Source organism: Kogia breviceps, chromosome 14 (genome assembly GCF_026419965.1).
Source record: "Kogia breviceps isolate mKogBre1 chromosome 14, mKogBre1 haplotype 1, whole genome shotgun sequence".
NCBI lineage: Eukaryota > Metazoa > Chordata > Mammalia > Artiodactyla > Physeteridae > Kogia > Kogia breviceps.
Window position 1 is genome coordinate 65,664,322 of NC_081323.1, and position 13,765 is coordinate 65,678,086.

At 43.8% G+C, this 13,765-nt stretch overlaps 1 protein-coding gene across 6 annotated transcripts in view; it reads right to left on the minus strand.

The window, feature by feature from the left end:
- The window catches only part of MYH11 (myosin heavy chain 11), a 122,078-nt gene that overhangs the window by 44,005 nt on the left and 64,308 nt on the right, over positions 1-13,765 (minus strand). For all 6 annotated transcript variants that reach the window (XM_067013499.1, XM_059038282.2, XM_059038284.2 and 3 more), the window contains 3 exons: positions 12,725-12,788; positions 10,743-10,841; positions 7,354-7,497 (listed from right to left, as the gene is read on the minus strand). In XM_067013499.1, coding sequence (XP_066869600.1) covers positions 7,354-7,497; positions 10,743-10,841; positions 12,725-12,788 — 307 coding nt within the window. The remainder of the gene's footprint in view (positions 1-7,353; positions 7,498-10,742; positions 10,842-12,724; positions 12,789-13,765) is intronic.

A 13,765-nucleotide genomic window follows, 5' to 3' on the forward strand; every position in this document is an offset into this window, starting at 1 on the left:
CACAGGTGTGTTCAGACACATGGGAAGGGATGGAAGATGGATGGATGGAAGATGGATGGATGGATGGATGAAAGGAAGGAAAACGGATGATAGATGGATCAATGAATGGATAGATAATAGATGGATGGGTCAATCAATGGACTGATGAATAGATAGATGGAGGAAGATGGATAGATGGATGGATGGATGGTTGGTTGGTTGGATGGATAGAGGGAGGATTGATTAATGCAAATGCGTGGCTTTAGATTAACTCAGGTGCAAATCACCCAGGATTTCCAAGAAGAAATCACTGTGTTCCAAGAACAAAACCTAGAGATTCCAGCCTCCTCTGGTTCCTTAGGCCAAATGAGCGGTGACAAACTTTGACAACAGCTGTCCTCACACCTGGCCCAGCTCAGGAGGAGAAAGGCCTAGATCAGCCACCCATATGCTCCCATTCACCACGGCAAAAATCTACACCCAAAAGATGAACAAAGCTTCTGTTGATAGGGCACAGCTGAGGCAGTTTCTTTAATACCATCTATGAAAGGGGTTTAGTAAACTGTCAAGACCAATACTCACAGTTATTGAACTGCAAGTCTAAATTAGGATTGCTGGAGTGCCTGCAGAGCCTGGGTAAGCAGTGAACCTCGGCACTCGACCTGGGCACTAGTGAAAGTCTGGCCCAGATAATTTGTTGTGGGGATGTCCTATGCATCATTATAGGCTATTTAGCCGCATCCCTGGTCTCTAACCACTAGATGTCAGTAGTGCTACCCTCTCCCAAGTTGTGACAACCAAAAATGTCTCCAGACATTGCCAAGTATCCCCCGGGGGGCGGACTCACCCCTAGCTGAGAACCACTGGTCTAAATGAACAAAGCAGATTGATAGGGACTGTGTAGCCCTGCATGAAAGGGGAGAGGTGCTACTCCAATCATGGCCACGGGGGAGGCAAGCCCAGAGCTGCCAGGCTTCTGAGTTTTCCAAAGACGATGGAAACCCAGATTTTTATGTGAAATCTACCCAGGTTTAAAATGAACAACTTTAATGGCTGTGGAGACCAATCTCTCTTGAGGGCTCAGGCAACTGCTGGTTTGCACTTTCTGGTATAGATAGCACGGTCACAGAAATAACAAAAGAACTGTCACCACTCCCAGGTCACAAGAGCTGGTGGACAGCAAAGTGCAAAGTGGAGAGGGCTGCCCAGATAGCAAGGGTGGCAAGGGCTGGCAGTCTGGGGAAGTGGTTGAAAGCCTGCACTCTAGTGTTAGGAAGTCCAGCTTCACCTTGCTGAGACTCAGTTTCCCCATCTGCAAAATGGAGAGGGTCACAGCAGTACCTGCTTGATAAAGTGTATATCAGGAGAGATGCTGCAAACCAGGGGCCTGGCCCAGTAGGTGCTAAATAGAAGTAGCCACCCGTAGTGGGTTGACTGGTGGCTGCCCAAAGACATGACCATCCAGAACCTGTGGGTGCGACTTTATTTGGAAAAAAGATCCCTGCAGATGCAATTAAATGAGATCACCTTAGATTAAACTGGTGGGCCCTAAATCCAATGACAAGTGACCTGATAACAGAGAGAAAAGAAGATGCACAGGGCAGAAGGAAACGTAAAGAAGGAGGCAGGTTGTAGTGATGCGTCTACAAGCCAAGGACTGCCGGCACAGAAGCCGGGAGAGGGGCCTGGGATGGATTTTCCCTCAGAGCGCCCAGAAGAAACCAACCCTGCCCACACCTTGGTTTCAGACTTCTGGCCTCCAGAACCATGAGAGAATAAATTCCTGTTGTTTTAAGCCACCAAGTTTGTGGTAATTTGTTATAGCAGCCTCAGGAAACTAATACGCCACCTTTATTACTGAGGAACAGGAAACAGGCTTTCCCAACATGTGGCAGACGTACCACATGTACACAGGGTGGATGATTATAGGTGGTATGTGAAACTTTTAAAACATTTCAATGGTTAGGTACTTATTCTAATTTATTTCAAATTGTATAACCAGGACACATACTTAGTGACTGTACGGTACTGTTGTTTAGGACAAAGCCCAGAGTGAATGGGGCTATAGAAATCTACCCTATGCATAAAAATATTCAAACAATGACGATACAGCTGAAACCCAGAAGCGGCATCAATTGTGAATGACTGACATCTGGAAATGGACCTAGACAGTCCCTGGGAGGATCTGAGGACTACGCTGGAGTTAGCTGCTGGGGGTTTGCATCTTGGCCATGTTATTAGCAGCTGTGTGACTTCAAGTCAGGTATTAACCTCTCTGGGCCCATTTCACCATCTGAAGGCCCATAAAAACACCTGCTTCATAGGGTTGTCATGAGGATTAAATACATAGCACCTAAACCCGGGCAGTGCTCAATAAACAGTAGTTGCTGTGATGTCACAATGATTATGATGGTCTTATACTGTTCCTAGCTCCCTGTGAAATCTAGGGCAAGTAATTCTCCCTTGCCAAAATCCAGGATCCAGAGGAGACTGGTCACCTGGAACCTCATGCAGCTCCAGGACTCAGGACTGACACTACCCTCAGCTCCCCATTTTCCTTTGGCTTCTTTGGGGAGGGTTGGGAGTAGCCCTAGATTTATAATCAAGGTTGGTATACACACTGGTCTAAGTCTGTGTCCCACGGGTGTCAGTCATTTGTACACCCTCATCCTAATGCTTGTTCTATAGGCATACCATCTGTTCTACTATTTACTTAACGTTTTTCTTTACATTCACTTCTCTTTCCTATGACTCACTTAAGTAGAAAACTTTATCTTAAGTGAAAAATCAGCTTCCCTTGCCATAAATAGATGGCAACTATAAAAATAAATACAGGAAAGATAAACCATATTATCAAATGCTAGCAAGAGGCTAGGGCCTGCCCAAGGTGCTGGGCCTGGGGTCTGCTCTCCAGGGTTAAAAGGGTGATTAGCAAGTGTCAGGGAGGGGCTAAAGAGCTAGTAGGTGCCAAACTGCTCCTCTCTTTGAAAATCATCAGAAGAACTGAAAGGGACTAGAGAAGGGACCACCATCTCATGGTGGGCTTCTGTATCACCCAGCAAAGCGAGTCCACATTGTAGAATATTCTGGGCCCCTTTTAACCTTGGTTTCCATACCTTGGTTCTGACACAGATTTTTTTTTTTTTAAGTTTAAAGGACCAAAACCACCTTCCCACAGACAAAAACAGAGCACAGTGAATCATAAAGTGGGGCTTGGGATTCCATGAGACCCGAGTGAGTCCCAGCTCCAATAGTGTGTGCTTGGGTAAGTTCCTTTACTTCTCTGTACCTCAGTTTCCTCATCTGCAAATTGAGGTAATAATGGCCACTGCTTAGGGTTGCTGTGATATTAAATAATGCATATAAAGCATTTAGCACATTGCTTTGTTCCTGGATGTCTTCACTTTAAATATATTAGAAGTGGGCTTCCCTGGTGGCGCAGTGGTTGAGAGTCCGCCTGCCGATGCAGGGGACACGGGTTCGTGCCCCGGTCTGGGAGGATCCCACATGCCGCGGAGCAGCTGGGCCCATGGGCCGTGGCCAGTGGGCCTGCGCGTCCGGAGCCTGTGCTCCGCAACGGGAGAGGCCACAACAGTGAGAGGCCCGCGTACCACAAAAAAAAAAAAAACAAAAACAAAACAAAATAAATATATTAGAAGCATTTCCACGTAAGACAATGTCTAAGACCATTTAAAAGGTCCCGTTGCTTTCTTTCATAAGGTCAACCAATAATTGAATATGCCTTCTATCAATCAATATTTTAGTTTGTTCCAGTTTTTTAGTATTTAAATAAAACTGAACGTTCTGGTACATTTTTTAAAAAGGGGATTTAGCACTCTTAGAGGAAAACATAGGAAGAACACTCTTTGACATAAGTCACAGCAAGATCTTTTTTGATCCACCTCCTAGAGTAATGGAAATAAAAACAAAAATAAACAAATGGGACCTAATGAAACTTCAAAGCTTTTGCACAGCAAAGAAAACCATAAACAAGACGAAAAGACAACCCTCAGAATGGGAGAAAATATTTGCCAACGAATCAACGGACAAAGGATTAATCTCCAAAATATATAAACAGCTCATGCAGCTCAATATTAAAGAAACAAACAACCCAAAGCAAAAATGGGCAGAAGACCTTCTTCTCCAAAGAAGACATACAGATGGCCAAGAAGCACATGAAAAGCTGCTCAACATCACTAATTATTAGGGAAATGCAAATCAAAACTACAATGAGGTATCACCTCACACCAGTTAGAATAGGCATCATCAGAAAATCTACAAACAATAAATGCTTGAGAGGGTGTGGAGAAAAGGGAACCCTCTCACACTGTTGGTGAGAATGTAAATTGATACAACCACTATGGAGAACAGTATGGAGGTTCCTTAAAAAACTAAAAATAGAATTACCATATGATCCAGCAATCCCACTACTGGGCATATACCCAGAGAAAAGCATAATTCAAAAAGACACATGGACCCCAATGTTCATTGCAGCACTATTTACAATAGGCAGGTCATGGAAGCAACCTAAATGCCCATCGACAGATGAATGGATAAAGAAGATGTGGTACATATATACAATGGAATAATACTCAGCCGTAAAAAGGAACGAAATTAGGTTATTTGTTGAGACATGGATGGATCTAGAGGCTGTCATACAGAGTGAAGTAAGTCAGAAAGAGAAAAACAAATATTGTATATTAACTCATGTGTGTGGAACCTAGAAAAATGGTACAGATGAACCAGTTTGCAGGGCAGAAGTTGAGACACAGATGTAGAGAACAAATGTATGGAACCAAGGGGGGAAGCCGCGGGGGGTGGGGATGGTGGTGTGATGAATTGGGAGATTGGGATTGACATGTATACACTGATGTGTATAAAATTGATGACTAATAAGAATTTGCTGTATAAAAAAATAAAATTAAATTTAAAAATTTTTTTTAAAAAAGGAAATATAGCCCTGACATTTAAGACCTTTCACTGTGGGACAAAACCTACAAACTTGTGTTTCTTATTACAGTGGATTGGAAATTCTTATGCCATTACTTTCCCATGGAGCATTGTACTTAAAATCACAATTATGTAAATGATATTTCTACTACTTGTTACAGTCTCTGGACTTCTGAGTGTAATTTGTATCTATTTTAAGGTACCTGCCATGATGTCACTATCTGTTTATTTGTGTATATGGCCCTTTCCACCCCATTAATTTCTTTTTGTTTTTTAAGATTTTTTTTGATGTGGACCATTTTAAAAGTCTTTAAAAAGCCTGAATTTATTACAATATTGATTCTGTTTTATGCCTTGATTTTTTGGCCACGAGGCATGTGGGATCTTAGCTCCCTGACCAGGGATCAAACCCTCACCCCCTTCACTGGAAGGCGAAGTCCCAATCACTGGACCACCAGAGAAGTCCCGAAAAAAAAGGGGGGGGTATTTAGCAAATATCTGGCCTACAGCAAGTACTTAATCATCAGTTGTATTTTTTTTTTGAAAGCAAAGATTAGAAGTAAAAACTGACTCATGTTCCAAATAAAATGAATCATTCTTGGAGAGCTGATGTCATTAAGGAAGGGATGCTGTAAGCACTGGATTCTGAAGTAGGATCCTGGCCAAAATCCACAAACACCACCGATTTGTTATCTCATTCATGGAGTCTTCCTTTTTCTGGGCCCCAAGTTATCTCTGAAGGAGCTGCCCTTCCTTATAAGTTTCATTTTGGCAACTGTAGCCATTATTCTGGGGCTCCAAAGGGCTGTGGGTGTGGGAAGAAAGAGAAATTTTCCACAATCTTGTCTTGGTGTTCCCAAAAGAGATTAACCTTGAGTATTGAGGCATATCTAACCCAGAAGAAAAAGTGTTTCTTGCACAGTATGGGAACCAGAAATATCTCTATGAGCTTTCCTATTCTCAGGACAAAATGTGTTTCTTGGTCATTGGTTGATGATATTGATCAATACTGGTGCATCACCAGAACTGCCTTTCCAGGAAGAACCCAAGTACACCCACTGCCTCAATTACTCCCCCTCCCCTCAGCCTACATGTTCTCAATGAGGCCAACAACCTCTCTACCTCCAGCTCGAAGAATGGAATCGAGACCATAACAAAGAGACATAACAGCTTTCTACAACCCTGGCTCATTGTGAGTAGCTCAGGAATATGCATGTCAACCTACGCAATGTGACTCCATTCAGGCATGCAGGCAGGGAATCCACTCTGCTCATTTCTGCTGGACATAAACCCAATGGATGTAAGGGCTGGAGCCACAGCAGCCATTTTGTTGACAAGAAACTACTTCCTACTTAAAGAAAATGTTGTTGAGAGACAAAGTTCTAAAGACATTCTTTGAGTCCCTAGAATTCGCTGTTCCTGAAACCAGTATCCCTGAATTTTTCAGCTCTATGAGTGAATCATTTTCCTTTTTGCTTAAGCCAATTTGGTCACTTGTAACCAAAAGAGCCATAACTCATGCAGCCACCTTTCTAAAACACCAATAAACCACCTAAAGTAATATTAATTTTTCTTCTTCTCCTTTTTTTTTGAGGGAGTGGGTAATTCAGAGAGCAGAAATCTGTCCTGACCAGAGAAAAGTCCCTAACTAATGTAGTGGTACTGAGGCAGGAAAGACAGGGCCGGGCCCAAGGACAGCCTCCTCATGTATAGGCATTAGGCAGAAGGCAAAGCCACCTCCTTGTTTTGCACTTAATAAGACCATGATGCATGGAGGAATGGTATCTAACATGGAAATTTTGTAACATCTGAGCAAGAAACTAACCAATAAAACTGTAGAGCATGCACAATAAAAATGCACAGGTTGCTGATGACCCTATAAGACTTTTCACCTGTGGCACTTGACTAGTAAAGGAAAATTTAAGGGAAAACATCTCTTAGAGCACAGATACAGTGATTTTGGCAGAAAAAACGCACAAGACTGGTGGCTGATGCAACCTGGTGTAATCCAGGCCACACCTCAGCCTTCCCCTCAATGAACATTCCACCCCTAATCAAAAAGACCCACCCATTCAAAGGGCTAAAAATCAGATAAAAGGGGAATCAACAACACTGCGGGGCACTCCTCACTCAGGAGGATGCCCACACTCTTCTTCGAGTATGTAATTTTCACTTCTGCACTACATAAACTTTGTTCTCTTGCCCCTCAGCCTCAGTATATGTGTATGCACGTGCGTGTGTGTGTGTGTGTGTGTGTGTGTGTGTGGTTATTTTTTTCCTTCACGCCTTGTGTTCCTTGCCCAAGTTCTTTTGGATGAGTTGAACAAGAGCCTGGACTTTTGGTAAAGCTTTTCTGGTATCAGTATCGAAAGCAGGAACCTCGCTCTCCTCACCAGCACCCCGCCTCAAGGTGGGAAGACTTACACAGCTGCTCCTCTTCACTGAAGCCCATGATCGCCATGGCCTCCACGGTTTCGTGGAACATCTCATCGTCCTGGGCTGCTGGGATGGGCACAAATCCGTTGGAGAGGAAAGTGTAGTTGCTGAAGCCCTCCAAAAGCAAGTCATCTAGAAGGAGAGGAAGACGGGGTGGTGGTCAGGAAGGCACACTTCTACTTTGAACAGGAGACAGGAATCTGGTAAAGGGTCTGGCCCATCATAATTTCTTTCCCTTTCCCAAGACTTGGACAGTTTAAACCTTCCTTCTGCTTCATTGCATAGAAGCCATCACCCACCTCATACAGTGGTGCAGGTTGTGCACTGCCCCAGGGTGCCTGGCAGCTGAAATCCATCCTTGGCTCCACTTGCTAAGCCGTGAGCCCTGACAGGACATTGCATCTACCCAGAGGAAGTGACACCTTCATCTCAATTGCCCAAAAGTACCTTGCCTTCCAGAAAAAAGCTGTCTGAAAAGTTGGATTAATCTTTATCCATCCATTTATTAAACTTTTATCAAAATCACACATACACATGGATTAAAAAAAATTTTTTTTTACACATGGATTTTAAAAATCAATGCCTGAGCTATTGATATGAAGCTCGTACTAAGAGCCCGAGAAATGCAACTTGCAGCTTCTAGTCAACACTGATCAAACAGAATTTAATGTGAACTTGACGAGCATTCCGAGGGAGGAAAAAGGCTCCCTCGTTTTACAACTTTCATCAGCATTTGTCCCTGAATCACCCCAGTTTTTCCTTCTTTAATAATCAAATAATTCTTTAGCTGTATATGATATTACCATATATATCTTTTTGGACATCTAATTAACACTGTGATTTTTGTTCTATATATGTTGTGTAATAGTTGATTTTGTCCTATCTTCACCAAACATGTTAAGCTTAATAAATATATTTATGAGAAAAAAATTAATTACTATCTAAAGGTTTATAATAAAAACAGCAATTGCTTGTCCCATCTTTTCTCCAACTCCTACCTTACCCTACAATAACTGCTTTTATCTCTTTTAACTGTTTTTTTCTGGTAGTTATCATTATCTCTCTATATAATAGGCTTACTATATATTACTTTTATATATCATATTAATGGCTACTTCTGGATATGTCAAAATTAGATATTATCCATTGACTTCCTGCTGTGGTGGAAAAAGCTTTAGTGCCCTTACAATTGCTCTTACAATTTAGCCTCCCTCTTCTCAAACTATTTCTAGCTGAATCAGTAGATAAGGCTTATATTAGGGATTGGCAAATCTGGTCTGCTGGTTATCTTTGTAAATAAAGATTTTTTTTGTTCAATTTTTTTGTTTAACACAGCAGCCTCTTTTTTTGAATTTTATTTAATTTATTTTTTAAAATAGCAGGTTCTTTTTTTTGAAGTTTTGAATTTTATTTTTATTTTTTTATACAGCAGGTTCTTATTTGTAAAAAAAAGTTTTATTGAAACACAGCCACTCCCATCTCCTTGTCTATTTTCTATGGCTGCTTTCATGCTACAATAGCAGCCAGAGTTGAGTAGTTGCAAGAAAAACCAAATGATCCCCAAAGCCTAAATTATGGACTATCTGGCCCTTTAGTAAAAACATTTGTCAACTCCTTGTTTGTGACATCTATCAAATATTATTCTCTGAAAAGTCATACTCTGTAGTTACATTCCTTTGTTGTTATTCATCCCTTTCTCTCCCAAGTTTATAATTGCTTCTTTTTATCTTATACTATTTGCCTTTATGACACTGTCCAATATATCAAGTGTCCTCTTCCAGATCAATCTTTAATTAGGCTGGATTTGATTATACTTTTGAAGGGAATTCAGCAAGATGCTCTTCTTTTTAAACAAAGTGTTTTCCTGGGTCAAGTCACCAGGAAGCTACTTGATAAAGTTGAGGCTAAGTTGACCCGAGACACCAGTTAAGCCTTTGGATAAACTGAAATGCCTGATTAAAGTCACAAGGATTTGAGTCTTTGCCAAGATTTCATTATCCAAACCATGGATACATGTGGAAATATTTGATTCCCCCTAAAAGCCTAACCTCTTCCCAGATGTATCGTCAAGCATACAAGTAGTTCCTAGGGATCTCATTGGTTGATTTTATCCTCCCTTGATTTCTGGAAGACCAGAGGCAGAGCACAAAACTGGAACCCAGGTTACCAAACAACAAAACTGTTGACTTTGGTGCCAAAGAGGTGGAAGAAAAATATAAACGCTTCTCTCTGGGCCACGCCATCGTGTCTGCACTATAGCTCCTAATTTACCTATGTGCCACTGTCTATCATCCATTCCGCCTCCCCCCTTTTATCCAAAATTGCTCCAGATGCCAAGCAACAAGATTAAATAAGGAACGCTGTTTCCCCTAGTGGTGGAACATTGCAATACACCTCATCACAGCAAAGGTACCAGCCCACACATCCTTTTGGTGATTTCCTAAGCAAAATAACTAACCCTGGGTCACAAAACTGATGGGAAGCAAAATTTGTACTGTTCTCCTAAAATTTAGGACTTAAACTTAAACGTATTACTAGAATGTAGACCATACTATGTATTTGTATTGACTGGTATACTCCTTTATTCAGCTGTGATTTACATATTCTTTGCAGTTAGTAGATTAACTCTTCTACACGCCTAGAATGTATAATTTCCTATTGGAGTCTGGTATACAGTATATAGTTTTTATGTGAAAAATATTTTCCTTACAACAGAGGGCAGCAAACTACAGCACATTCCTATTTTTGTAAATAAAATGCTATTGTAGGATAGCTTTGCCCATTGGTTTAGGCATTGCCTATGGCTGCTTCTGCATTACAACAGCAGAGCTGAGTAGTTGTGACAAAAACCGTGTGGCCTACAGAACCTAAGAGATTTACTATCTGGTTCTTTACAGAAAAATATAGGTGACCCCTGCCCTACAAAAAGGTCAATTCAAAGTTATTTTCAAAACAGGAATAATGAAAAGTGCTTGGTTCCACTGCCTTTCCAAATTCCTTATAAAATCAGAATGCCTCTTAAATACTTGCAAGATTTGTAAATGTGCAAATATGGCAATTGTCTTTCTCCTTTCCTGGAAGGTACAGATTGTGTCTATTTGGACCTGATGTCGTCCAGTCTAACTGGGCTTGATTAATTAATTATTTAATGCCTAACTGAAATGGACATCTACTATGTCACATAGTAGGTGCTCAGTAAATGAGAATGACTGAACAGAAGCCACACTCACTCACACAAAGGAGATGCTGCCCAGAGATGTGTAGCTCTTTCCCTGGCAGGATCTCAGACTCTGTGTTAACAGCTGATCGATTAACCCTGGATCATGATGAAAGGGAGGGCTGAGATCTCCCAACACACGTCCTTACTCATCACTTACTTCTCATCTTCTCCTTGGCTCCAGCAATCAGATAGTAAAAGATGTGGAACGTCCTTTCGTCTCTGGCTTGGCGAATCGCCCGTGACTTTTCTAGCAGATCTGGATTGGGAGGAGTTAAGAATCCCAGGGATACCACGTGGACCTCTTGTGGGAACATGACCTTCCTCCCCAATCCTTGTCACACCAGCTGCTGGAGGGGAAATCTCCAGGACCCGAGAGAGGTCATGGACTCTGAAGAGTCTGATTGCTGGGGCAGAGTCAAGCCATCCACGCCTGGTCCACATGAGTTGACCTTCCAGTTCTGGCTCACAGATCCAAAATTAGACCACTGGGTGCTGCTGGCAGGCCCCAGTGCCGGGGAGAAGTGAGAACAGAGTGGGGAAAAAAAGCATAAAAAGCATAAAAAGACAGGAGTCAAAGGAGTCCAGGATGAAGGACTTATAGGAGATGTTTCCCCAGCAGCCATCACCAACTCATCTTCTGCAGAGTGAGCTGTCTTTAGATGTTACAGAGTAAAAATAATTACACCCTCTATGATTTGTTAATCCCTGTGCTAAATGTTTGACGTGCATTTTCTCATTTAAACCTCACAGACTATCCTAGAAGCTAAGTGCGAATATTATTTGCATTTTCAATATAGGGAAACTGAGGCCCAGGGAAGCTTGGGGAAGGCTCATTTCCCAGGAGCACAGAGCTAGGAAGTGACAAGGCCAAGTGTCTGTGGTGGCCAAAACCACCCCAGACAAGGGGCTGGGCTTCAAGAGCTGGGTACCAGTTCTGGCTGGCTGAGTGACCTTGACCCAGCTGACTAGCTGCCTAGCCTCAGGAGACTGTAAACATGACCCACTAATCAATCTAAGGAGAGCTGTTCTGCCATGGGGGGAGGGGATGGTGGGGAGGCACGTGGGTGGTTGGGCTCTTGTACCAGGTGGATTTCCCCATGTAAGAACCAGGCTCTACTTGACTATAACAAAATCTGCAAAACCCTAACCACTGAAGAATGATCACTTCTTCTCTGTGCTCCCAAATCCATTGGATTAGACTGTTTCCCCCACCACCACCCCGCTCTGTCATGTCAGGTCATGTAGACTAATTTCTCCTCCCAACGCCTCTTATTATACAGGGTCACAAACTCTCATGTGCAATTCCCAAATCCAGAAACTTCTGAAAACCAGAACTCAGCTGGTGGCCATACCCATTCTGAGCCCACATGAGGCTATTTATGGTCTCCTTATCCCCCCGTGGGAGAATATGGGTGTCTTTTGCTGTATCTCATGTAATCCCTGCCCAGCTCTGGGAGGTGGGGATGGGGCCTGGTCAGTTGACCCCAGCCATGCCCTGAGCCCCCTCTGGGGTGCTAAGGAGCACGAGTGGCCCTGGTGGGCTGGTGGAATTCTGATTCCTTAGATTTACAGAAACAGCTTCCTGCTTGCTTTGCCAGAAGCAGGCTGTTCCTCTGGAAAAGTTCTGTTTCCATTGATGTCCTATCTGTGGGCTGAAGCTGCCCTGTTCCTAAGAAGGACAAGGGGACCGGGTTTAGCCTTGGACCCTGGCTCGAAAAGGATGAAGCGAAGTTCTCACGATAGCCGATGCTCAACCAGCCCTTATTCTGTCATGGTTCTAAGAGCTTTACATGAATTAATTCACTTGATTCTCACAACACCTCTATGAGGCAGGTTTTATTATCATCCCCATTTCACTGACGAGGCACAGAGAGGTTGAGTAACTAGCCCAAGGTCACTCAGCTAGGGAGAGGTCCACTCAGAATCAAACACAGGCTGCTTGAGGTCCCCAAACCAGGGGACCACCACACTACAAGGTTTGCTGTTAAGGGAAAACAACCCCAGGGGAGATTTGTTCTGGATGGCACCCAAGCACCTGGGGAGAGAGGGGTGGCTCTTGTGACCCCCTCAGGCTCTGGGCAGGAGGTTGGTGGGACCAAGGGTGGGAGTCCCAGGTGGCCCAGGCTCAGCAAAGGATACATGTCTCAATGTTGGCTCCCACGATGTAACCCGTGACGTCGAAGTTGATGCGGATAAATTTACCCTGCCAACAGGAAAACACAGTTCACGGTGGGTTCCCCAGCCTCAGCCCCTCACCCTCATGCTGTAGGCAAGTGGGGAGACAGAAGTCAGGGAGCACTCAAGGGAAAAAGAAGAAAACCAGAGAGAGGTTTTTGCAAACACTCAAGAATCTCACAGGTCAGCATCTCCTGAGCTGGGAAGATCAAGGGCCTTATGGCGACAGAGGAACTTAGAAAACACTTTCTCAAATCAATTTCACTTGCTCTTGCAATGACCCTCAGCCCATCATATCTCTCCCCATTTTAAAGGTGGGGAAACTGAGGCCAAGAGAGCTAGTGGGACCTGCCCAGTGTGGTAATGCTCCTGAGAGGTAGAGCCATGAGTAGAAGGCACATTTTGCCGCACCCAGTGGCTGGAGGCCTCCCCCACTGCCCCCCTGCCCAGAAACACGCTGGGCCTCCGTGATCAATCAAGCCCAAGTTCATCCAGCTGCGAATTAAACCGCTTCTTTGGGGCAGGTGAGCATGAACAGTGATGCCAGGGAGCCGTGCTATCTGAGCAGGCCCTGCATAGGAGGCTCTGTAGGCAGGGCTGGGCCATGGCCCCCAGCCCCGGGGCCCATCAGATCTCTCCACTTGGAAAAGATGCCAATCCACCTGCCTTCTGCCTCAGCCAAACCACAAAACCAAGAAGAGCCGGGTCCCGCATCTGGCAGCACCGGCCCTTTTCCTGCTTTCGTAACAGCTGACAAAGGATCGTATCCTTACCGTCCTCACCCACCTGTGATTACGTGGTGGGAGGCACCATCCCCTAGGCTTGCTTGGGCCTCGACAAAACCCTCACTCTTTCTCCATCAGGAAGTGAGACAGACAGGAGAATGATTCAGGACAATGAACGTCATTGCAACTGTAACAGAGGAACCTGCTGGTCCTGGAGCCGTCTTGCCTTCCTCCCCAGAAGGCCTGGGGCACCAGTGAGTGGGGACATTTCAGGGATTCA